Here is a 25,362-nt window from a genome sequence, read left to right on the forward strand (position 1 = left end):
TGTGTGCATCTTAAAAACAGCGTACTGCATATTTTACTTCCCTTTTGCAAGGATTCTGCACTTAGACAGGAGTTACCAGGCTCCAACCGTCAGTCCACTCAAAAGTAGCCCAGGCTAGTCCATGGCTGTAGAGGCAATTTATACGGGCTAGCTCTAGGACGTTTCAGAGATGTGTGCTGGGGGATTTTCGACAGCAGAGGACAGTTCTACCCCTTGCTGCCGCCTCATACCAACAGGGATCCTCATGGATCTCTGCTGGTGTAGCTCGGGAGGGAGGTTGCGTCCAAACACAGGATCGCCAGCCTGTCTCTCACAATAGTGCAAGAAATACCAATGCCAGTGCTGCGATTCCTAAACCCTGGTTCTTTGCTAGACTAGAATCCTCTCTGGGAAGAGTTTAATCTGGTATCCAGTACAGAAAGGCAGAGTTTTGGCTTTGAGAGATTCAGAATTCACTGCACTGGCAGTAGATTCTGGAAGGAGCCAGCAGGGGAAAGGAGATATCCTGGCTGCAGCCACTGTCTTAGGGACAGATGTAGACTTCCCTGTGGCTGCAGGAGAGAATGTGGGGGCTACAAGGGAGTTTTCCAGAGGGCTCTTCCCCGGTGGAGATTCGTCCCCGCCTTCACAAACATGCTATCCAGACAAGGCCCTAGGATCTTTGCTGCACTGGGCTCGTGTGGCACCTGAAACCAAGGTTGTGTTGGAGGCTTCAGGCTGTCCAACATTCTCTTTGCTCAAAGACCTGGGACCCCAGCCTGGTGCTGAGTGCTCAGGGCCAGCCTTCCCCCTCCTCCTGGGAGATGCCCAGTACAGATTTATGAAGGATGCCGCACTCCTGCAGGGACTTGGTGAGGTCAGAGAAACGTCTCCTGGGCACCTCCATTGTTTCAACGATGCAGTGTTGGTAGGTGGCTTTGTTTTTCTGCTCGGCCACCTCGAGGACAGTCTGTAGGTCGTCACTGGGCCTGAAGTAGCGCACGAACCGTTGGCCCGAGGGTGACCTGACGGCCAGCAGCAGCCTCGGCTCTTCGTCCGACGGCTCCTCCATGTTTGAGGCCCTGGAGGAACTCTGTCTTTTGGTTCGGATGATGAATTTCTTCTCTAAGGCACAGACTTGTGTTCTGGAGTCTTCCTGGCTTGACTTTACGGCGGCGCGGGCCTCCTCTTGGTAAAGCGCCTGGACGCTGCTCAGCTGCAGAGAACTGGTCTTGCTGGACACAGTGTCCACAGCCCCGTCCTCCGAGCTCCTCCTGTTGATGGACGGGAGGACTGGGTACCTATTGAGGGATGAAGCTGTCCTTATGGGCGCCTGCTGCAGCAGCTCCGGCATCTCATCGGGAGCTCCCTGAGACGCAGGGGCAGTTGCGCAGACCTCGCGTTTCTGGTTGCTTGGCGACCCGGAGGAGCGTGGTGGAGATGAAGAGGTGAGTCCGCTGTGGGAGCCATCCCCTATGCCTTGTGGTAGGTGCAAATTTGGCCGCTTCCGGCCCTTGGCAGACTTGGGCCTGATGACGTGCATCCTGAGTGAGCTGGGCTGCCAGGTGTAGCTGTCGGCTGCGGTGCTGACCACAGTGCTGTGCTCAGGTGGTGCAAAGTTCACAGGGGCTTCTATGGCCATTGCTTCTCAGGCCCCCTAAGGAAGCAGGCAGAAACAGAGAAGGCCATGGGTTAAGCTTCCTGAGACACTGGGGCTCACTCTTCTGTCATTTATGTCTCACTGGGAGAGTAAGCGCCCCTGGACCAGAGAGTGGGACATATCTCTGGTTTTCTGACATGGGGGAGCAGCTGTGACTCGCCCATTGGAACTCAAATCCTTAAAGTGAGTGAACGGCACAGATCTGCAGGTATTTTCAGGGAATGGTAAGTACTATGAAGAGAAGGAGTGATGCACACTCGTGGGGAAGGGCCTGCATGCTGAAAAACCAGTCTGAGAAGGAACAAGCCATGTGACAAGCCAGAGTCAGGGTCAGACAACTTTCTCCATGGATGCGTTTGTTTACAACAACTGAGTTCTGACTGCTGCGCTGGGACATAACCAGCATGGTCACACGCTCAGGAGAGTGAGCTGTGTTCTGGTGAAATCTGATTGGGTCCAACCCAGAAAAGTGTCCAAGGGACAGAAGGGCCCCAGGGAAGCCCTACAACAGGCAGAACGTACTGGGTTCCAGAGTCCTCGCTGGCTCCCAGGGCGGGAAGCCCCCTTAGGAAGTGGCCAACGCAGACCTCAGACGCAAGGTTGAGAGTGTCAGAGGGACACTGTGTTTGCTCAGAGAGGGGACGGTGACTTTGTTTAGACTCTCCATTGGGCAAGCAGGCTCAGCCGGTAGCAGGGTCACTCACTTCTCCAGACTAGGGGCACTGTCTGCCTTGACATCATTCACTTATGGGCACGCCACCCTCTGGGATTCGCATCTTCCCCCTGCCACGGGCCTTCCTAAGACTCCTTCCCTGGCTGCCTGCACTTTGCCCTCACACACAGGTCACGTGGAACGTGGGTCCCCAGCTCAGTCAGTGTCAAGAGGACAGGGACTGTTCTGATCACTCACTGTGGCTACTCAGGTTCTGGACAAGGGTCTGCAAAGCCTCCACCGGAAGCCCTAGAGAGCATCTATTTTGATTTTTCGGTCTGCACCGTCCTTAGACACCAGGCAGCTCTGCCTCTCTCTGCAGGACAGTCCTGGGCAGGATCCAATGGATGGGTGTGACTTTGTGTTGGTTACAGGCCTGTCTCGTGTGCTTCTGTTATTCTAGGTCAGTGCTGCGCACCTGTTGCTATCCAACGGGAGTTGGCAGCTTTTGACACTGCAATAGGACGCCATCCACAGGTATACAGGCCACATTTGTAACCAGCCCTGGACACGCGTGACCCGTGGGTTCACATGCCTGCTTTACATTTCCCTAAGGTATTGGTTTTGGTTCTTCTACATTTCCCTAAGGTATTGGTTTTGGTTCTTCTCTCTCTTTTTTTTTTTTTTGGTTCTTTTTTTTTTCGGAGCTGGGGACCGAACCCAGGGCCTTGCGCTTCCTAGGTAAGCGCTCTACCACTGAGCTAAATCCCCAGCCTCTTTTAAATTCTATTTTTTTTTTCGGGGCTGGGGATCGAACCCAGGACCTTGCGCTTCCTAGCCAAGCGCTCTACCACTGAGCCAAATCCCCAACCCCTTGGTTCTTCTCTTACTTAGTGCCACACAGCTGAGAGACCCCAGCTCCTAAATGTGCCCTGTCCGCTGCACAGGCTGACTTCAGAGCTCCCCCAGACCCGCCCCATGCAGTTGCCTCAAGAGGACCAAACGTTTCCTGGGTTGATAGTTTCCTTCTTCCGGCACACTGTTGCTCACCTCAGAATTGACTTCCTCCAAGCTCCTCCATCACGCAGCCCTCAGGGGCGCTAGTCCAGGTCCGTGGGCTTATGGTGACCCCCACTGATCTGCATTGTTCTCTTCTGTACTAGGTCACCAGGAGCCAAACCACAAGGAACCAAAACACACTACTTCTATGAATCCAGGGCAGCCTGCTGTTCAAAATCTCTGACCAGGTTCCCCCTCCCCCTTTCATGTGTCCATGCTCTTTATCCATGTGTCCTGTGTGTCTGTGTGTCTTGCATGTTCATGGGCATGCATGTAGGCAGGTACACACGCATAGATGGAGACCTAAGGTTGATGTCAGCGGAAATCATCCTCCATGGCTCTTAGGCCTTATTCACTGAGGCAGGACCTCTCAATCAAACCCAGAGCTCATCCATATGGCTAGTCTTGCTTGATTACTATGGGGATCCTGTCTCTGCCTTCCAGGGCTGGAATTACAGGTGAGCTGACAAACCAGGCATTTACACGGATTGTAGGGATCCAATTCTCGTCCTCAGGCAAGTGCTATGCCCACTGATCCGTCACCAAAGCCCCGTCACGCGTTAAAAGGCTTTGTGGCTGCCCCGTTCTATACAGAACCCAAACCCTCCTCCCCTTCTCTGTTCTCCATGCCCAGTCGGGCTGCAGGCAGCTCAGAAACTTCTTCCTGAGCAAGAAGTTTTGACGCCCAAGAAGAAATGCCTGCCCATTTCCTTGTTCATTTATTTTCTGATCAACCATAAAGAACATTTTTTTTCTTCCCTAGGAGTTTCTCGTTCCGAGTGGCAGGAGAAAGTGATAGCTGTCCAGTTAGGTGGAGAGAAGCATCTAAGTTTCCATCCTTCTCGCTTGGGAATGGCTATTAATTTGCCACAGCTTCTACAGAATTATCACAGGCTTGGCTTCCAACACCCACACATGCCTGGGGAAGGTTTGGCTGTCAGGAAGTTTGGTAACTTAGAAACCTCTCCCTAACAACTTCGATGAGAAAAGTCATGTGTTCTCCTAGGCACTCTGCTGGGTTATTTTTAACAGTCAAACTTGAGTGTGTGTGTGTGTAGTTGCCATACCTTTTGGTGCTCTATATAATTAGCCGTGTTCAGGGGGTGTCATATTCAAGACACCCTGGTCATAAGATAACATGACTGCGAGCTATCTCAAGAGAAAAAAAAAACCTCAATTATGACTAATTCGCATAAGCCCACTCATGGCTATTTAGAGACTAACACCTCCTTCAGGTAAAGCCGTTACACCCAACCTGCTTTTATAACCCACCACCTCCTCCCCAGCTTAGCGACCATCTGTTAACCAGAGGGAACACCAGCTCCCACCCCCACCCAGAACAAGGACAGGATGCTGCAGGAAAACAGGTGTTTGGAGCACTGCATGCACGGTGTCTTCACAGACACACCCGGCGCCCCAAACTCTGCCTTTGCCCTCAGTCCAGGCTCCTGGGACAACATAATCCCTGCCTGGCTCATTTTACCACCTCTAGGGCCTGGCAGACACTCAACCACAAAGTGATTTGACAACATCTAGGCTGCCAGCAGAAGAGGCAAGTGGCCTGTTTACTTAAACACAATAGCTAGGAAGCAGGAAACAAAACACTGGCCACCATTTTCAAGATGTTGCCAGAAGCGCAGGTGCCCATTCCTTAGGATTATCACCGCATGAACAGGAAGGAAGGGACATTGGGTAGAAATGAAATCAAGATTCCCGTTGTTTTCCGATGGTGCCCACAAGCCACCACGGGGTCAGACCATGCTACTTCACAGTCCAAATCTAAACCTACAGCGAAAGCAGTCAAATACAACCTCCTACGAACCATCTGCTGGCATATACCGGGACACGTACACGTGCATTGGTCTTTTAAAATTGTTTATCAGTTACTACCGCCCACTGCCGCCACCCCATAGTCCCCAGCCTGGCTTACAAAATTAAACTCTGTAAAGGAACCAAGCCGGGGGATGGAGAGAGAGAGAGAAGACTGAAACCATTCGCAGCTCTACCCCAAACCAGAGATTAGAATGTGGGAAACCACAAGCCACTGAGAGAGCGAAGCTTTGCGAAGAGAACCGGGGTTGATTCCAGGATAGAAGGGCGGGCGAGGGGGTTGGAGGAGAGGCCTCTATTATTTCCGCGGTCTGGCAGGCCTGGAAGCAAAGCTTCAAGTGCAGAAGGAGGAGTGTCGGGGAATGGCAGAAAAGGCTGGAACAGCAATGCAGACCTAGGTAAAGGGCACAGAGCTGAGGGAAGCTCCTGGGAGGCTCCCTGCAGCTCCTGCCTCTGCACATGACCCGGACTCCTTTTCTCTCTTTGGATCTGCGTCCAGGGACTGGCTTGTACACACCCCTCCCAGGAGACCCCTTGGCAGCTGCACACTCAGGCTCCATCCAAGTTGGCTCTGCCCCTGGGGAAGGCTGCTCAAAAGGCCTGGCTCCCAGTTTCTGGGGACCCACAGAGAGCCTCTCACCTCGCAGCTCAGCTCCATCCGCCTCCTGTGCCTGGCTGCGACCAGCTGGTAAACAGCCCCGTCTCCCTGGCAACCGCCAAGGAGTGGGGGCCACGTGCTTCCGGTGGGACCGGAACCTGCCTGACCTGGACCACAAGCTGATTTGGACTAGCGTGGGCACCGAGGTCGGAGGGCCGAGGGCTACAGGCTGTGGTTCACGGATTCCAGGCTCAGGACCTTGGTGTGGCCCTGCCCCATGGAGGCCACAGGGCCCTGGGCCTGGGTCCCTGACACCGGAACTCTTCTTCCTAACCTGGCCTGACTCTGTCTCCCGGGGAGTGTGCGTTCAGGGGAAAGGGAGCCCCGCCCTGGATTGGGGGGTAGGGACCAGAATCAAATCCCTGTCTGTCTTTGGCCTAACCCTGTCATTGCCCTCATTTTTAAAACGGGGTTGTGCAACTCAATCCCGAGACCCTTAGAATCTGAGTGGTGATTTTTTTTTTAGGGTTGTCATGGGGGTTCCCACTCCGGGGTCACCAGTCTTGTGATCACCACCCCTGCCTCCTATTTCCTCCTGAAGGGTCTAACTATAGACAGTCAGCAACTTCAGCCACTTCACCGAGTTTCCCAACAGCTTTGAGATTTGGAAGCCGGAAGCCTGACTGCCTTCTCAGAAGCTACGGTCCACTACCTCAGCCATTCTGTTGGTAAGAGTCCTCCTGGCCCTACAGTCATCCCATCCATGTGATGGAGCCTAAGATGAAATCTGTCCACCCACACCAAGCCATGACCTGTCACACACATGGATGGGCTCTGGCGTGAGACCCTCAGTCCTCCCTGGCCAGCCTTCTGTTTCCTGCCCTCTCTCTCCAAAGGCTGTTTCAAATCCTATCTGTCCTTCAAAAACCTGCCACGTGCAGTCTTCCTTCCTCCCTGTGGGAGTCACAGTCTCCTGCCCTCTGCAGAGGAAAATAGAAACCATTGGAAACGAACCTTCTTGGTTGTCTGCTGCGAGCCCCAGGCCTTAGCACACTTGCCTCTGATTTGTTGGAGTGGAACAAGAGGCTGTCCCTGTTAACTGCCTTTGGATGGTTTGTGAGGACACACACACACACATACACACACACACACACACACACACACACACACACACACCCTCGCGCGCGCGCACACACACACACTCACTCTCCCTAGACTCAACACCCTTGCTCCTGTTGAATCCATAGCTTGAATGAAGGTTCTCCCCTAGGCTAGCCTGTCCCTTCATTTGCCCAATTCCCCCTCATCTTTGTTCCAAGCTAACAAAGTCTTCCTTCCATGCTGGCAGTAAGATGACTTTAAAGCTGGGTGGTGGTGGCACACTCTTTTAATCCCTCCTTTAATCGGGAGGAAGAGGTAGGCGGATCTCTGAGTTCAAGACCAGCCTGGTCTACAGAGCGACTTCAAGGGCAGTCAGTCGTGACTACATAGGGAGACCCTGTCTCGGAGGAAAAAAAAAGAGCAAAGAATGCTTTAAAAGGAGTCCCTTTGGGCTCTGCTCTAGACAGACCCTTAGAGGACCTTACTGATTGAACTAGGTACTAATAGACAATTAAGAACCATAGATTCATTACCTAACATTATGGCCACATATTTGTTACCTGCTTTGATCTGCAGGGATGATTTTTCTGAGCACAACTCTAAGACCTTGTCAGCACATTCACAGTTGGGTCAGAAAGACACATGGCTCATGGATCGAGTTATAAATAACACTGTTTTCAGTATGGTTTGAGCCAAGGGTAGGAGAGCTGGCTGGGTGTGATCACCTACGCTGTGACTGGTACCAATGGTACATTCTTTGGGAGCTGGCAATGGAGGCTACTAGCCCGTCTCAGAGAGGAAGCTGCTGACCCCGGGAGAGCACCTGGCCTTGGATAGAAGCCTGGGCTAGGCTGGCCTCCTTTCTGGGAATTCTGTTTCTAGATATCCAGGAGGGATCTATGGCCCCAGGAAGGTACAGCTGGTACTTTTAGAAGCTGGTTGTTTTGAGGCTCGGAATTGCCGGCTCACATCCTGTTAATGATTCTGTCAGAAGTCTCCAGGCAAGGATGCTCTTCAGCCCTTCGGCGCCCACTCAGATTAAAGTAGATCCTTTGTTAGTTATTTTTACGTCACCTAAGAATTATGCGGTCCTTTGAGAGAACCGAGCTGATTTCAATCCTTGCTCCCCAGCTGCGTGCGAGAGTGGTGTATGTGCCCTCGATGGAGCGTGGCGAAACGCTGCTCCCGCTCGTGGTCCATTGCATGTTCAGTGGCACATGAGTCTTTGTTCTCTGGCGAGGCGTGATGCAGCCCCGTGGGGAAGAAGAGGCAGCCAGCTAGTCTCTGCCTGCCTTTATCTCCTGGCCTGCCCCACAGAGAGTCGCTTCAAAGACTGTCCCCTCTGATGCCTGCGCTGAACACGCACACACACTTCCTAGATTCTCGGAAGATGGCTGGAGGCTACTCTCCTGTCTGCTTCCGTGCCAACTCAGATTCCTTTGTACCACGCCTCCATTACGCCACCCCCCCCCCTGCTCTCTCCTGGGCTCTAGCCAGCTTGTTCTCCAAATGGGCCTTTGATGTTTTCATCTCCAGTGTCCTGCTTGTCCATCTCCAAGGTGAAACTAAACTGCTTGATCCTTCAGGACCCTTCTTAAAAGTCACCCGTTCTGCCAAGGCTTCTCCTGAGCAACTGTGTCCCCCCTGATCCCTCCCAATGGTCTATCTTAGGTCACTTCTGTAATAACATGCCCAAGATGGCACCATATACCATTCCCAGGTCAGCTCCTCAGATGTCCATAAATCTCCTCCACAGAGACACCATCCATTGGGGGCGTCTTTGCCTTTAAAAAACCAAACAAAACTGAGTTCGGGGCCTTTTGCCAACGAATAGGAGAACAGTTAGGGAACTTAGAATGGCTGGTCTGACAGCCCACTGTGTACCACCCCACTCCCCGATTCCCAAGTGGCACTTCATCTGGGTCTGCCTGCTATGCTGGTTGTAGGACCTGTGGGTGTGGCCTCTGGAGTTGAAGCAGCAGTTCGAATCCTTTCTCTAGCACTTTCCCAGAAGATGCCTTGAGGGTGCCATTAACTTCTTCCCTAGACTAGTTACATCTATAGAATGGGCATTTTAGACTGGTTGCTCTGAGAGTGAATGAGGTAATCCATTATTGGTCTCGGCCTGGCACCTGGCACAGGGAAGTACTTTAGTCTCAGCTAACCCTGACACTCACCTTCAGTGAGCGGATACGATGCCTAAGGGCAGGAACTTGCTTGTCCTCCCACGCTTAAAGCGCTCACACAGCCTGCTCGTGGCAGATGCCCAGCACATGAGAAATTGCTGGTGACATTGATTCTAACGACAGTCCCACAGGCCACTAGTTAGCATCCCAAGGCTAACTAGTTTGGGATGTAAATGGCCTTCCTTTGGGGCTGGTTGAAGGCAAGTCCTCCTGGTTTGGGGTTTTGTTTTGTTTTTAGTTTAGTTTAATTTTGTTTTTTCAGCTTGTTTCCAGAGAGTCCTCAGGCCTGTTTAGATCTGGTGACTTCTAGATTTCAGTCCGTAGCCAGTGTTTTTCTCTGTTGACTTTGATCCTGCCAGGCCCCTAGATGGAGAGCACAGCTAGCATTTAAGAAACACATGCATAGGGGTTGGGGATTTAGCTCATTGGTAGAGCGCTTGCCTAGCAAGCGCAAGGCCCTGGGTTCGGTCCCCGGCTCCGAAAAAAAAGAAAAAAAAAAAGAAAGAAAGAAGCACATGCATAATCCAGTCACAAGGCTAACAGGCCGTACAGCTATGCACAGCTCCTTAGACATCAGCTTCCTGAGAGACCCTCAACAGAGAAATTTCTGGATAATAAAATGGAGCCAGCGAAGAGACACAGTGTTTCATTGTTTCCTGCATCTCTCTGGAACATATACAAGTGTGTCTCGACACTTCCTGTCCGGTTAAAGGGAATCTATCAAACCGTCACTCACCTTAGCCCCTATGTTAACCAAGCGCTTTCACACCAGGAACATCTAGAATCTTCCTGGCGCCACATAAGACAAAGGTCATTGGCTCCACTTCTCAGACGGGAAGCTCGGGATCCTGCAGCTTAGGTCCACTGACAGGAAACATTGGGTCTGCTCCAACTCTCTCTGACATAGACTCAGAGTTCATCGCTCCCCGCCATTGCTGCCTCTTGCACAAAGCCAAAGTCAGCAGTTGTGCTTGGGCACAGTGTTGTTGACGGAAGTCAAGGCCCATATGGGGCTCTTGGTCTATGCCTGGGCTCTGTTCATCTGCAGTCACCTCTGCAGCCTCCTCTGGCCCTTCTTTGAGATCTCGTTAGCTGAGTACACAGTTGCTACTTCAGTTGGATTTCATTACCAGGAACGCAGTCCCGGCCCGTTTGTATCTGAAGTCCCATCACCCGCTGGTTCAAAAGACGCGAGCCCTTTCTTTGTAGCCCAAACCTGGGCCTGGTTTTGTCAGGTTCCCATGGAGACAGAACCTAACTAGAAAAGCCTGTACAGCTGTTGAAATGATGATTGGCCAGGACCAGCCTGGTCAGGACCCCCCTGCCTCTCAGCGTCCACCAACATTGTACCAAAGAAGGCAAAGCAACCGGGACACCAGGTGGGCTCTCCCAAAGCTCTTGCCATAGGTCTGGCATTTTGACATTTTCCTGGGAAAGTTGACCACAAAATGAAAACCTATCGGAGGCTTTGGACCCACCAAGTTATCAGGGCTCCACTGAGCCGGTGTGCTGTCTTCAGGACCTTGACAGTCAGATGTAGCCCGATGTTTCACGGGGCTGGTGGCGAACACTTGGACTGGAAGTCATCTGTGTGCTGATGGTAGGGCCAGTCCGTAGAGGGGCAGATGCCCACATTCTCCCCATTGCCTCATGGGAAATGTACCTTACAGTCTTGCTATCTCATTACAGGTCTAATGACAATGTCACATCTCTGTGTGAGGTTGGTTCTGGTCCCAAGCGTCTTTGTCATTTTCCAGCTGGTCCATTCCACCAGTTCATGGAAATAGACATCTATAGGAATGTGTTCGTTCTCTCTGGGCCTCTGTTATCTTTCTCTAGCCAGCTACCCACCCATCCACCTTTTTTTTTTTTTTTTTTTTTTTTTTTTGAGACAGGATCCTTCAAACTTGCTAGGTAGACAGGGATGACCTTGAACTCCTGATCCTGCTGTCTCCATCTCCCGAATGCTGGGATTATAGGCATAGTTCACCATGACTAGACAGAGGCCAGGGTTTTGTGGTGTGAGGAAAGCACTCTGACAGCTGGGACATATTCCCAGGCCTACCCTATCTCTTAGACAGGGTTGACGGATTAGCATTATTCACAGAGGTTTGTCCCCGTGTGCCAGCAGGAGAAACTGAGCCTTAGTGGGGCTGAGTTTGTAACTCTGGTACCAGGAGATCAAAGGAGAAACCCCGTAAATGGCAGAGGACGCTGGCAACCCCGGCTTTCCTGAACCACACTCCCATGATAAACACCATACTTGCCGTTTAAACCTGGGATCCCAGGGGCTGCTGACTCCTCCAAAGAGAAAAACACAGGCAGCGATAGTGTTTCCAAGGAAATTAAAACTCCTATAGCACTCACTATTTCAAACAAGGGAGCCCTTCTTACGTTCGCATCTGGGTCAAAGTGGCAGGAAAGGGTGTCATATTCAGACATCACTAAAACCCTGGGCTGGCGGCATCCAAAGGTCTGTTTTGCAGGGGGGTGGTTTTGGTACTGTTATGTTTTCAAATGCTAAAGTCTGTACCCCAAGATCTGATTGCTCCCCCCCATGAGGAGATTCTCACGTATACCAGCTTTTGTTGTGTAAACCTTGCCCTCCAAGTTATCCCTGATTGATTAATAAAGATGCCTCCAGCCTGGGCTGGGCAGAAGAGGGAGCAGAGTGAAGGTTGCTCAACTTGGGGTCTCAGGCAGGGATCATGATGAGGAGAGACAGGAGGAAGAAGTCTCCATGGTAGGTGGATTGAGAGCATGTGACCAGGAGGGCGGGGCTTGTTGGAGGAGGAGTGGCCCAGGTGGAACACAGCAAGTAAATATCTCAGGGTTATTGACAGGGAAGTAGGCAAATAGCATAGAGGGTGGATATCTGCCCAGCTCCAGTGCTCTAAGGCTTTTTATAAATATAAATATAAAGGTTTTGTGTTTTTTATTTGGGATGGTCTCAGTAGGGTGCAAACCCTTAACAGATATTTAAAGGCAACCAGGGGGGTATAGCAAAGCCCCCAAATAAGAATGACCATGACAGTGGTTTGTACCTACATGACCTCTTACTTCCTCCCCAAACAGGAGCTGAACTGGCAGATGAAGGTGAGACCCAGGCACCATGGACCTCCTGGTCTCCTCAGGAATGAAGGGCATCGCTGTCTTCCTTGTCTTTATCTTCTGCTGTGAGTGAAAAACTCTGGGAGAGTGCAGGGAGCTGTGCCTGCCTCACAGGGGAGGCCCCTCCTGGGTAGCACTGAGTGAAGGGAGGGTACATGGAATCCAGGAGAGAACCAGGCTCCCTCCAGAGTTCTCCAGACCTCTAGACCTCTAGACCTCTGGTTGTGCCGTCTCATGGTCCGATGTGCCAGACCCTCAGAGAACACTTGGAATCCACTTGGAATTCACATACTGAAAACACTGACTATGGTGTCTGCACTCCCTGCCTGGGAGGCTTCCTTCCTTCCCGATCTGGTTGCCTTATTTAAAGCTGTGTGTGCTGCAATGCAAAAACAGCAGGCACGATTCTATCCAGCTGGAGTAACTCTCCTTCCGGGGAAGGCATCCTGGCGATGCCTGGATGCCTGGTGGGGTACTCAGTCAAACTGAGTCCCTGCCACCAGGGTTTCAGATTGCACACCTCTCCAAAGTGACCAAGGGCTTCCTGGGAGACGTCTGAGTCTGCTTAACAGATGAACAAAACAAAACAAAATCCCGTGTCTCTTACTGAGTGCCTGGGTGAGCTGCTGGTCCCAAACCAGTCTCATGCTGGTTTCTGCAGTGCCGCAGACATTCGGGGCTCTGTAAGTCAGACATATCAAAGTCAGGTCTCTCTCTTTCCCCAAGTTGCTGGTGAGCTTTGCAGTTTTCAAAACCACACTAAGGGAGGTGGCACAGGCCTGCAATCTTGGCAGGAGGTGGAGGCAGGAGGATGGAGAGTTCGAGTCAGGGCATCTAAGTCAGGGATGGGAAGATGGGAGGGAGCTAGAGAAAACCTCCCTGTCACTCTTACTGTTCTCCTTTGAGTTCATGCCTTTGCTGTATTTGTATTGAAAACCGAATATAAACCTGTAATTATGGAATCAAATGAAGGGCTGGGGACATAGCCCAGTCGGTAGAGTGCTTGCCTACCATATACAAAACCCCGGGTTCGATTCCCACCACTGAATAGAGCCTGGCGGAATGGCACACACCTGTGATGGCGGTAGAGGCAGCAGAGTTAGAAGTTCAAGGTCGTCCTTAGCCACATATGAATTTAAGGCCAGCCTCTCCTGTGAGACTCCAACCTCCTGATGCTGCCTAGAGCAGAGACTGACTGGAACGTCAACCTCTCTGTTGAGGTCTCTCGGGAAGCTGATTTCAAGGATCTGTGCATAGCCATGGGGGCCTGGTGGCCTTGTGGCTAGATTATGCATGTTGTTGATGTTGTTATGTATATACTCTAAAATGAACAGTAATGAGGTACAGCCTTCTTAGAAACCAGCACTTTTCTACACCTAGACATAGCAACTGCTTTGGAGACAGCCCATGCACTCACACATGCACTCACTTGTATAAGCACACACACACTCATGTGCATACAGACACTCATGAGCATACATACTCACACAGTCAGAATACTGTAACAAAATAAAAAGTCCCCTAATGACTGTTCAATTGCTGTGAAGAGACACCAGACCAAGGCGACCTTATAAAGGAAAACATTTAACTGGGGCCGGCTTACAGGTTCAGAGGCTTGTCCATTATCATCGAGACAGGAGCTGGAGAATTGGCTGAGAGCTACATTCTGATCAGCAAGCCGAGTCCTCGGCAGGACTAGGCCTGGTATGGGCTTTTGAAACCTCAAAGCTCACCCCCTCACAGTGACCTCTGACAAGGCCACACCCACTAATCCTTCCCTAACAGTTCCACTTCCTGGTGACCACACATGTAAATATGGTCTGTGGGGACATTCTTATTCAAACAACATGCATGTATATATATATATATACATACATACATACATATATATACATACATATATACACACACATATATGTATATATACATATATATACATACACATATATGTATATATACATATATACATACATATATATGTATATATATATATAAAAGATACATGAAACTATGCAAAATGCACGTGTCCTGGTTCTTTCTCCATCTGCTCCAGTCTTGCTGCCTGGAGCTGTTAAAAAGTGATATATCCCCAAGACACGTGCTTCGGTGACCATCCTCCTGTGGGTGGACATATGGCCTTTCCAGTGTTCTGATCTTACAAACCACACTATCAGCAAACACCCTTGTATATGCATCTCTGTGTGTTGTGTGAGCATTTTGTAAAAGGGGAAAAGCCTACTGATGCCTGCCTGTGAAGTCCAGCACCTCGAAGGCAGAGAGGACAAGTTCGAGACTAGGCCTTCCTGACCAGCCAGAGTTATGTAGTAAGACAAGACCCTGTCTATGAAAACAAAACAAGAGTTGGTGGGTCTGTGTGTATTTGCTGTTTTATAGACTGGATTTAGGGTGTTTTCCTATGTCTTATCCCTGTTTCCTGCTTCTCCTGTGAGACTCTATAATCGCCTGAAGCTGCCTAGAGGAGAGACTGACTGGAATATCGACCTCTCTGTTGAGGGTCTCTAAGGAGCTATGCATAGCCATGCGACCTGTTGGTCTTGTGACTGGATTATGCATGTTCTTCTCAAATGCTAGCTGTCCTCTCCATCTAGAGGTCTGACAGGCTCAAAGTCAACAGAGATAACACTGGCTACAGACTGGAACCTGTGACTTTGAATTTCCCCAGTAAATGTTGATCAGACCTGGATAGTGGTAAAGCAGCCTCTGACAGTTGGGGAGCCCGGGCCCCATCCTGGATAGCAAGATGCTTTCTGAGTGACGGAGTAACACCGTTGATCCTATTTTCTCTCCCGTGAAGGAGGCCTCGTGGGAGGGCTCTGGACTGTCTGCCCCTCTGCAAACCCTCCAGCAAGGCCCGTGGGGCCTCAGACTTTTCTCGTTTGTTGTTTCCCCCTTTGCAGGGACAACCTCCACCCTCAGCAGCTTCTGGCAGTTCCAGAGGATGGTCAAACACATCACGGGGCGCAGCGCCTTCTTCTCCTATTACGGATATGGCTGCTACTGTGGGCTTGGGGGCCGAGGGATCCCTGTGGACGCCACAGACAGGTGATGCTGACGATCCGGGCTAACCCCTACTGCATTCTCGTCGAAGTACAGGCTTACAACCAGGGAAGAGGGGCTTGGGAATCCTGGAGAAACAATTACAAGGCAGCAGGAACCTGAAAAGGATCGCAGGGTCAGTCTTGAGGAAGCCAGAACTGAGCCACCTTCCTCTGCGTGACCTGTGACACTGCCCCGGGTCCCCTCCACCTAGGGTCCTTAGTATGGCTTGTGTGCTGTTGTCATCTTCTGACAGGGTCTTATCTTCCAACTCTGATTGGCTCCTGACTTATTATACAGTCCAGGTTGGACTTGAACTCTGGACCCTCCTGCCTCAGCCTCCCAAGGGTTCAGATTCCAGCATATACCGCTCGAACCCAGAGGCTCATCCCTGCTGGACAGTCATGCCACAGGGATTACCCCAAGCCCCATGCCATAGCCTCCGTGCAGAGCCCCAGTGTTACATAGTGTCCTGCCCAGAGCTCTGGAGGCCTTTCCTACTTGCCTAGCAAAGGTAATCTTTGCTCGTACGCTCCAATTTTTTTAGGATTACGAGCCCAGTGAGACTGCCCTGCCAGCTCCCAACCTAATTCCATATTTTAGGAGAGCGAAGCCAAGTGGCCCAGTTCGAAAAAGTTGTCCATCTGGAGGCAGTCACACGGTATACGGTTGGCTTCCAGGACAGCTCAAAGGATCCGAGGGTGGGCGGTGTGGACTTTTAGAAAAAGTGAAAGTTACTACAGTCTGGGTGAGGGCTCAGTGGGGAGACTGGATAGTGTGTGTCTTTTCCCACTTGAAGAAGGGAAACGTCCCTCAGCATGTCCTTACGGCAGGGCCTAGCACAGCGATTCTCAACCTTCTCAACGCTGTGACCCCTGAATACAATTCCTCATGTTGTGCTGACCACCCCCACCATGAAATTACTCCATTGCTACTTTATAACTGTAATTTTGCTACTATAAATATCCGATAGGTAGGATACCTGATATGTGACCCCGCCCCGCAGGGGTCACGACCCACAGGTTGAGAAACACTGGCCCAGCATATAAGACTGGAGTCCCCAGGCTTGTCCTGGCCGTGTGAACCACTAGCGCTTGTGAGATGTTGATTATGTGCCCAGTACTGAACCAGTGACCTGCACATGGGCTTCAACCCTCACGGTGACTATAGGAGGCAGCGTCCCCACTGTAACCCACCTCACAGCTGAGGACATAGAGGATCCCAGACTAAGAGTTGCTCAGCCCCCACCCCTAGGGAAAGCAGCAGAACCTGGCCTGGAACCAAGATCTACCCATTTCTAGGCCCACCCCTGTCATTTCCCTCCTCCTGTATCGTGTCAGTTGGAGACCAAAGGTAGAGTCAATACTGCACACCATTAGCCCAGCGTCACAAAGGGCCCAGAGCCCGCTCCTACATGGGGACAGCCATAAAAGAATAGACGTGTCCGTAACTCATCTCCCCTTCAGGCCTAGAGAAGGGGACAGGTAAGTCCCTCCCAGGTCTCTCCCAGTGTCCTTTTGCTCACCTACGCCTTGGCACAGTGCCTCACCTCTCTCTCCCCACTACTAGGTGCTGCTGGGCTCATGACTGTTGCTACCACAAGCTTAAGGAATATGGCTGCCAGCCCATCTTGAATGCCTATCAGTTTGCCATTGTCAACGGGACCGTGACCTGTGAGTAGCTCTCCTGACAGGGAAAGAATGTGACCTGGGCTGGTCCTTCATGGTCACCTCCTCATTAGCCCACTGACCGTCTTAGGGAATGAGACTGTCCCAAGTGCTTTGCGATCTAGAAAGCAGATGGCAGGGGGCAGGGGGAAGCAGGGTTAAGATATGTAAGTCTGAGAGTCTGAGCTCCCCGGAGACCCCTTGCTTGAGTTTTCCTGGTCTCTTTTGCCCATCACTGAATTTCTGCTCCCACCAGGAACCCAGAGCCCACCCTTCATTGTGGGCCAACAAGACTTGTTGACTGTGGGTTCCGTTGACACTGCAGTTTCTCTAGGCAGCCGTGGCTGTTGAGAGCATTCCTCCCCGTCCCTTCCATTTTTCATGTGTGTGTAGTATGGTTTGGGTTTGCTTTGGTTTGGTTTTTTTGAGACAGGCTTTCTCTGTGCAGCCCCGGCTGTCCTGGGACTCTGTAGACCAGGCTGGCCTCAAACTCGGAGATCTTCCTGCCCCTGCCTCCCTCCCGAGTGCTGGGATTACTGGCATGTGCCACCATGTCCACCTAATGTGCATGTGTGTGGGTGTGTGCTTGCATGCCTGAATGTGTGTGCATGTGCATGCATGCACGTGTGCTTACCTGTATGTGTTGATGTGTGTGAGCACATGTAATTGGAGACTTGAGATTGAGATTAGGGATTGTCCTCTCACTCTTCTACCTTATTCAATTGAGGCAGAGTCTCTCAGTCAAACTCTCAGCTGCCCAATGTGGCTAGTTTTCTGTGGGGATCCTTTAAGGGCTGGTATTATAGGCTGACCACACCCACCTAGCATTTGGTTTCTGGGTATCTGAACTCTGGTCCTTCTAGGTGCTTTAACCACTGAATTACCACCCCAGCCCCGACAATGTCCTTTATATGTCACATGTTAATAAGGCATTTTGGTTGCCTTTCGGTTGAACAAATATTTGCTAAGGGCGACTGCATGCTAGGCACCGTGACCAATGCGGTTAGGGACAGAAAAGTAACCAGTTGTGAGGCACTGGACAGGAGGGGGCTGGGAGAGTAGACACACAGAGTAACTACTGAAAATATGTCCTTGGCCTGAGGGTATGGGCTTGTGTGGGCAAGTTCAACTTAAACCCATGAGGCTGTGGGCATGAGCCTTTGTCTGGCCCTGTATTCCAGCTCAGTGGACCGTTTCTTTCTCCTCACAGAGAGCATAGACCAGCTCCTGCCAGGCCTTAGGGCATAGTGACCCACTTCAGCTGTGTTTCTGGGCATCCACCCACCTCCCCGAAGGTCAGAGGACTACCACTTGAGCCCCAACTCATCCCCGAGGATAGGGGACTTGTGACTCCATATTGGATGCCCAGTCCACCTCCCAGAGCATAGCAAGCAGCCAGAGTGAGGACTGTGATTTCTCTCCGGTATCAGCTTTGAGATAGGAAATGTGACCTTCTGGGAGCTCAGACCCCCACAATAGGAGATCAACGTCAGTTCAGCCTTGTCGCACAGCTGGCAAAGGAACCTGGCACACAAAGAGAGCCTTTGCCATTGAGGCCTGGGCCAACCCTCTGCCCTTCCTCTGCTCCCTGCTAGCTCAGGAGGGTGAGGTAGTCCTGGAAACTGTATGCCCCCACCCAGAACTCCAGGAGATAAGAAGAGTTTAAGAAGGTATCCAGCAACAGATGGCACATCCGCTGGTTGGCACATGCTAGCCAGCGGCAGGAGACAGAAGGGCAGGACCTGGGAGCTTCCCCACATGCAACCCATGAATTTTGCCTCATGCTCCCCAGATGAGAGGCCTGCCCAGAGCTCTGGAGACTGAGAAGACTTCCCCAGGTACCCCAGGGCATCAGTGTCACCCTCAGGGAGCCTAGAACCATGTGGCCTGGGTTCCGATGTCAAGCCTGCTGCTACTGAGGACTGACATACAGAAACAGCCTTTATTGACTAAGCATCTACTGCTGTTGTGGCCCCAAAGCCAAGCACAGAGTGAGGCAGGCCAAGCTCCTGCTCTCCTGAGATCAGTAGCTTAAGGAACTCCAGAGCATCTTAGAGACCATCCCAGCCAACCTCTTGATGATTCTCGCTGGGAGGACCAAGATCCATGGAGGGGAAGGGCTTGATCCAGGTGAGTGGTTGACCTGCAAGATCAAGACTTGCGTTGTGGGCCTTCCCAGTGCTCTAACCTTCTTGCCTGGCTTGAGCTGTGTGGGCCTCAGTTTTCTCACCTGTCACCTGAGAACAGCGACTACCCCAGGATAAAGCTGATGCTAAGTGCTTTGCAGCCCTTACCTTGGCTCCCAGGATAGACCGCTGAGATACACACTTTTCTCCCCATCGTTGCATAGGATGTCAAGGCTCAGAGAGGTTAAGTGGGGTGTTCAAGGTCACCCAGCCAGGGAGAGGATGGAGATTTGGGCCCAGGAGGTTCTGCCTCCCTGACACCCTGCCCAAAGGGTAGTCATCTACTTCATGGGAGGGTTATCATCCAAAGGCAAGCCTCTGGGCCTCTAACAACTGGTGAGGTGCTCTGTCCTGGCTGGGGAGCAGAGTGAACGGTCTAACCTCAGACCCCAGATCTTCCCATCCAGCCCCACCCTCCCAGCCAAGCCGGAGTCTCCTCATCCATGGAAAGGGATGGAATCACCCACACTGCACTAGGTGGCCAGGTGACCAACAGGAGTGCCCCTCTTGTGATGCCCCCCAGAGAGGCTGGCCCATGCAGGTGTTTAATTAGTGCCTGCCATTTGGACCTGGGGATTTCTGGTTTGGCCCAGCTGTGCTTTTTACTTTGTGGAAGAGCATCAGGACTATTTTTTAAAAAAATTTTAAATCGCATGTGTATAAGCATTCTGCCTGTGTGTGTCCGTGTACCACATGCATGCAGTGTCAATAGAAGCCAGAAGAGGGTGTCAGATCCCAGTCCACCCTCCCCTCGAGTTGTCTTAATTACAGCTCCTTTGACATCTGCCCCGTGCTTGCCCCTCTGGGGCTCAAGTCATTACCATGACCCCTATGGAGTAAGCGCCTTCTTTGCCCAGGCCACACCGCAGTTCAGAGAGCCGCTCTGAAAGAGTTCATGCCTCTAGCAGTTCTGGTCCCAGGTTGCCTAGCAACCAGTGCTGTGAGGCCTGTGGGGCAGGTGTGGTAGGTGATGGGTGGGGAGAGAGCTTGGGGTCCACAACTTAAAAGGCCACTCAGAGATGAGTACACAACAAAGTCTTTGAAGGTGCCCAGGGGCCAGTTTTCTTGAAGGGGACAGCTGCTTGGGCAGGGCTGACAGGGTGGCTGTCCCTCCTCTGAGGTGGTTTACATAAGCACTTGGCATTCACAGAGGGACTTTGAGATCAGCACACTGACACCCCCTTCCACCCACACATGCTTGCATATGTGTAGGGTGGAGCTGGCTGTGGGGGATAGAGACTGGTTCTGGCCACTGGTACCCGGGCCTCCTATATTCGAAGGCCTTTGACTCCCAGGGGCTTGCTTGCAGAAGTGTTAACTACTGGAAGTTTAGTTTGCAAAGGTCTTTCTCATTACCAAGCATATTCTATACACCAGCCTCTACTGCCTGGGACTCACCCTGAAATGTCCTTGTGCCTCCTTCTTTGACTTGTGCAGTGACCAATACCTCCCCCAGCCCCCCCAGCACCCCCAAAAGACTTGCTAAAAATGACCTAGTTCCTTCAGCTAGAACTGCCCCTCAGCTAAAGCCTCCATCACTTTCCAAACAGGCACTGCCAGCCAAGGCCTCGGATCTTCAACACACAGGCCTATGGGGGCCATTTCATACCCAGTCTATAACACTGCGCCTCTGCCCCCCAGAGCCTCAGGGCCTCAAACTCGTTTTTCTGTGTTAACTGGGTTTTCCCATTGGTATGACCCAGTATGAACTTAAATGCTGGGGAGGGTTGATTTTTGGCTCACAGTTTCACATACCTGGGTCCGCTGTCCTGTTGTTTGTGGGCTGGTGGTGAAGTGAATCAGTATAGCAGTGAGAACATAAGGCAGAGACTGTTCAGGGAGAAAGCCAGGGAGAAAGGCCAGGACCAAATTCAGCCTTCAGAATCCCCCTTCAGTGGCCGACCTCCTCCAGCAAGGGCTGCCTCTTAAGGTTTCCACTACTCCCCCCAGACAGTGCCTCCTTCTGGGCACCAAGTGTTTAATACATGCATCCGTTGGGGGAATATTCATATTTAAACATAGCAGGGGTGTGCTTGTCTTGTTATGGGGGCACTCATTATCAGGGTCCACATGGTATGGCGCTCTTGGGCCTGTGCGGTCTGAAGGCAGGCTTGCTTGTGTCTGTAACCCCAGCCTCTAGACAAAGACAAGTCCCGTGCTAGGAGTTTAATACCTGTTTGTTTAATGCATGGTTGGATGAAAACTCACTCAGTCGGCGACCTATTTAGCGACGCCGACATATTTATCTCATGTAAAAGCTAAGGAGACAAGCTTTTGGGGGGAGCAGCAACCTGCCTAAGATTGTAAAGTGTGTGAGTCAGAGACTTGGGTCAGAACTTGGCTTCCAGGGTCTGGGGATGGGCGCCTTTCTGTAGTCCACAGTCTGCATCATTACAGCCTCTAAAGGCTCCAGTAAATGGCGATGGACCTTTGACCAGCAATAGGGCTGGAGGTCAATAATAAGCAAGACACAGTGTCTGCCCTTCACATCCAGAGAAGATTCAGTCACACAGTAGAGAGGACCCAAAGGGAGCAGGGGGTGCATCTCATTTGATAGAATGCTTGCCTCGCACGGATGAAGCCCTGCGTGAAACAGCACGGGTGTCCATGCCTAGAGTCTCAGCACTCGGGAGATGGAGGCGGGGGTGGGGGTGGGGATCAGGAGTCGAGAGTCATCTTTGAGTGACATGGGAGAGAGTTAAGGACAGCCTGGGCTACATGAGACCATGTCTCAAGAAAGAAAAACTAAAAGTGGCTGGGGAGACGGTTCTGTGGTTAAGGACACTTGCTGCTTTGGTCCAGGACCTGCGTTCAGTTCCTAGCACCCAAATGGCAGTTCACGACCATCAACAACAGTAGTTTCAGGAGATCCGACATCCTTTGCTGATGGCCGTGGGCACCAGGCACGCACACGGCGCACAAACATTCATGTCGACAAAACCGCTCATCTACATAGTCCAAGGAGGGTGAGCGGAGAGAATTGAAAAGTAAGGGGAAAGGAATGAAAGGAATAAACAGGACAAGAGAGGAGACAAGTGGGGAAGACACAGGGGAGAACACCTTGCTTCAGGGTTAGGACTTCCTGGGAGGCAGCACCAGGTCCCCAGACCCCCTGTGGCCTTGGCAGCTCAGAGGTATGCTGTGGACAGGGAGGAAGAGGTTCCTGAATGGGGCTACGATAGGAGAGCCTCAGGGGGCTGGGACTTGATGGATCTGGGTAGACCTTCGCAGATGGAGAAGGGGATGTGCGAGCAGGAGGGCTCCACACCCTTGGCTCCTTCCTGAGGGAGTGTGAGGAGGGGCAGCTGAGGCACGGGGTGGGTGGTGTCTGCCCAGAAATCAAGTCCCTGGACAGGAGTGGGTGGACAGCACCAGTGGGATTGTGGGCTGCAGGGAGGGAGGACAGCAGAGAGAGGGAGAGGGAGGGGGGAGGGAGAGAGGGAGAGGGAGAGAGAGAGAGAGAGAGAGAGAGAGAGAGAGAGAGAGAGAGAGAGGGAGAGAAGGAGAGGGGGAGAGAGAGGGAGAGGGAGAGGGGGAGAGAGAGAAGGAGAGGGAGAGAGGGGGAGAGGGAGAGGGGGGGAGAGGGAGAGAGGGGGGGAGAGAGGGAGAGGGAGAGGGAGAGAGAGAGAGAGAGAGAGAGAGAGAGAGAGAGAGAGACTGACTGACTGTGCTGGTCCAGCAGACAGGGGCTCGCTTCTTTGTGTATGTGGAGCCCGAGCAGCAGATCCAAGGCACACGCTCCGTTGGTGAGCGACAGCCACAGTGCCCAGCATCCTAGCAGGGGGCCTTACTATGCTGTTCATTTTTGGACACGGTCAATGTTACTTTATCCAAAGGAGACTCGCAGATTAGCCAGCTGCACAATAACAAGCCCCAGGTCTGGCAGCCTCCTTCCTCACTCAGAGCAGACCTAGGTAGAGTTCTATAGAAGGGGGTTGTGTCTGCAGCGACCCTAGTACGCGCTCATGCATGCGCATGTAAACACACACACAAAGCATGAGGCCTGTGACTACTCAGCCTAAGGCCCCAATCTGCTTGTCCTTCTGCCTTGGGTCCAAAGTCTGCAGGCTTCATTTGCCTCAGGAGCTCCCATGGGCGGCCAAGGGAATCTGCCGTGATGCGGCAGCCTCTTGGAGCCTCACTCTGCAGGGTAGGGAAGGACACATCAGGATGCAAATGAAATCAGCAAGGGGACCTGGGAGGGAAGCTGGGGAGAGCTTTAGACCAGGTGACTTGGGCGAGCTGAACTCAGATCCCTCCCAGACCCAGACAGCCTATGGCTGCATCGTGGAAGACCCAGGAGAGCCGAGATTAGGAGAACAGCACATACAAAGGCCCTGGGACAGGCAGAGTGTGGTACCTATAACTCCCAGAGGCCTAGAGCAGACGAGGTGAGGCTGGCACATTCCAGCTGTGACAGGTGGGCTGTGGAAGGCCACAAAGGGAGAGTCACCGTTTCCGCTCAAACCAGGAAACCACAGCATGGCTTTAAACAGGAGAGTGGATGTGATTCAGGTGACATTTTGAGGCTGCTTGTTTGTCTCCCCTCCTTAAGGAAGGAGAAATGACAGGGACAGCAAGGGGTAGGGGAGCGAGTGTGGGGGGTGGTGCTGGGGTGGCCCAGGATGATGGACAACAGAGGGCAGAGCATAAAGTGGTTTAAATGCGGGGACATCTGTGAGATTTGCAGGCACATGGGAAATGGAGTCAAAGGAAGAGAGGTCTTCTAGAGAGCTGCTGGGGCCCACCGGTCATTCCTAGGGGTGGAGAGTGCAGGCTCGGTGGCCATGGAACATATGTGCAGGGTAGCTTTGAACATCTGCAGTTGGAGACTTTCCAGAAACCACCTGGGATGTCAAGCCAAGCCGGTGTCTGAAATAGGAGATGGGTCTGGGGGGTTGGGAAGTTGAGTCCTGCCTGTTGCCTTAGCCCCTGTGCTGCCTGGGTGCAGTAACCCATCCCCCAGTGTGCAGCCCACCTTCTTGCATCCCATTTGCCTCCTCCTAGATATCTGTTCATTGTGGCTTGGTAGGGTGCGATTGGGGAAGGGCTGTGAACAAAGGAAGAGCACCCCCACACTCCTTCCCTTCTTGTCCCCTGCCCTTGGCCCCTGTAGTTCCTCCTAGGCCCCCAGCCCTTCCTCCACCTTAAACGGAGCCACAAGCCCCGCTCCCCAGTGACGCTCCCCAGTGACTCCGCTGTGTGTCTCCACAGGTGGATGCACCATGGGTGGCGGCTGCTTGTGCGGGCAGAAAGCCTGTGAGTGTGACAAACTGTCTGTGTACTGCTTCAAGGAGAACCTGGCCACCTACGAGAAAACTTTCAAGCAGCTCTTCCCCACCAGGCCCCAGTGTGGCAGGGACAAACTCCATTGCTAGGCAGGCCACCGTCCCTCTGTCACCTGCTCTAGTCTGAGCCCTTCTGAAAAAAACTGTCTTCCCTTCCCCTCCAAGAGTCCCCAGGCTCCTGCAGCTCAGCCTTGCTGTCTAGGGAGTGTCTTCTCAGGCATTAGGGGACCGGAGGTGGAGAATTCCTGCCCTGGAATCAGACCATGGGTACCTGGCAATTAAGTGATACATTCCGGCAGCAGGAAGCAAGGACACAAGGGAGCAGGGGTGGGGGGACATCCTGCAATCCCAGCATTTGAGAGGTGGAGGCAAGAGGTGGGGGGTAGCCTCCACTATACGGTAAGTTCAAGGCTAACCTGAGCTACCTGAGACCTTGCCTTGAAAAAACTTTTTTAAAAAACGTTTAAAGGAAAAGAAAACAGAAAGACACGGGGACTGGGCTGAAAGGTACTCTCAAACCGATTTCCCAGGAAGAGCGGAGAGCCCCAGGTTCAGCTCCAGCCTGAACTCCCCCATACCCTCAGTCCTGGTCAGGATGTGTGTCTGACTGGGGAACCAAGTCCTCCACCCGGGTGGAGCTTAGCTGGGAACTACGCAGGTGTCCTAGAAAATACAGTCCTAAGAGCCTCACCCGGAGTCTCATCCCCATTTGCTCCAGGACTGACCTCTGTAAATCTTCCAGCAGGAAGCAGGCTGTACCCATCTCAGGAGGTGGGGTGCTGTTAGAACAATGGTGTGCACCAGTGACACAAAGATGTCATGGTTAAGATGGCATCAAGAAGTGGAAAGGACATTCGGAACAGTGGGTCCAAGGCACCCAAAGTCCTCACCCCAATTTAGAAGCCGTTGGTCCTGTAAGACTTAAATCTACTAAACAAGGAAGGTCTAACTGGGCTGGAATCTGAAGTTCATGGTGCCAGGCTGGGGC

General features: G+C 52.2%; 2 protein-coding genes across 6 annotated transcripts; one reads left to right on the plus strand and one right to left on the minus strand.

Moving 5' to 3' along the window:
- On the minus strand, positions 1–5,837 carry Ubxn10 (UBX domain protein 10). Its single transcript, NM_001013093.1, is given in 2 exon segments — positions 1–1,636; positions 5,821–5,837. A coding segment is annotated over 1 exon segment (849 nt). The 5' UTR covers positions 1,622–1,636; positions 5,821–5,837; the 3' UTR covers positions 1–772.
- On the plus strand, positions 4,102–25,328 carry Pla2g2c (phospholipase A2, group IIC). 5 transcript variants are annotated; one of them, XM_006239143.5, is made up of 6 exons: positions 4,102–5,868; positions 6,380–6,506; positions 12,141–12,241; positions 15,095–15,239; positions 16,803–16,906; positions 24,301–25,323. In XM_006239143.5, exons 3-6 carry the CDS (start codon positions 12,178–12,180, stop codon positions 24,462–24,464), a joined length of 477 nt encoding a protein of 158 aa, XP_006239205.1. In that variant the 5' UTR covers positions 4,102–5,868; positions 6,380–6,506; positions 12,141–12,177; the 3' UTR covers positions 24,465–25,323.
- Positions 25,329–25,362: the final 34 nt, after the last annotated feature.

This window comes from Rattus norvegicus, chromosome 5 (genome assembly GCF_036323735.1).
Source record: "Rattus norvegicus strain BN/NHsdMcwi chromosome 5, GRCr8, whole genome shotgun sequence".
NCBI lineage: Eukaryota > Metazoa > Chordata > Mammalia > Rodentia > Muridae > Rattus > Rattus norvegicus.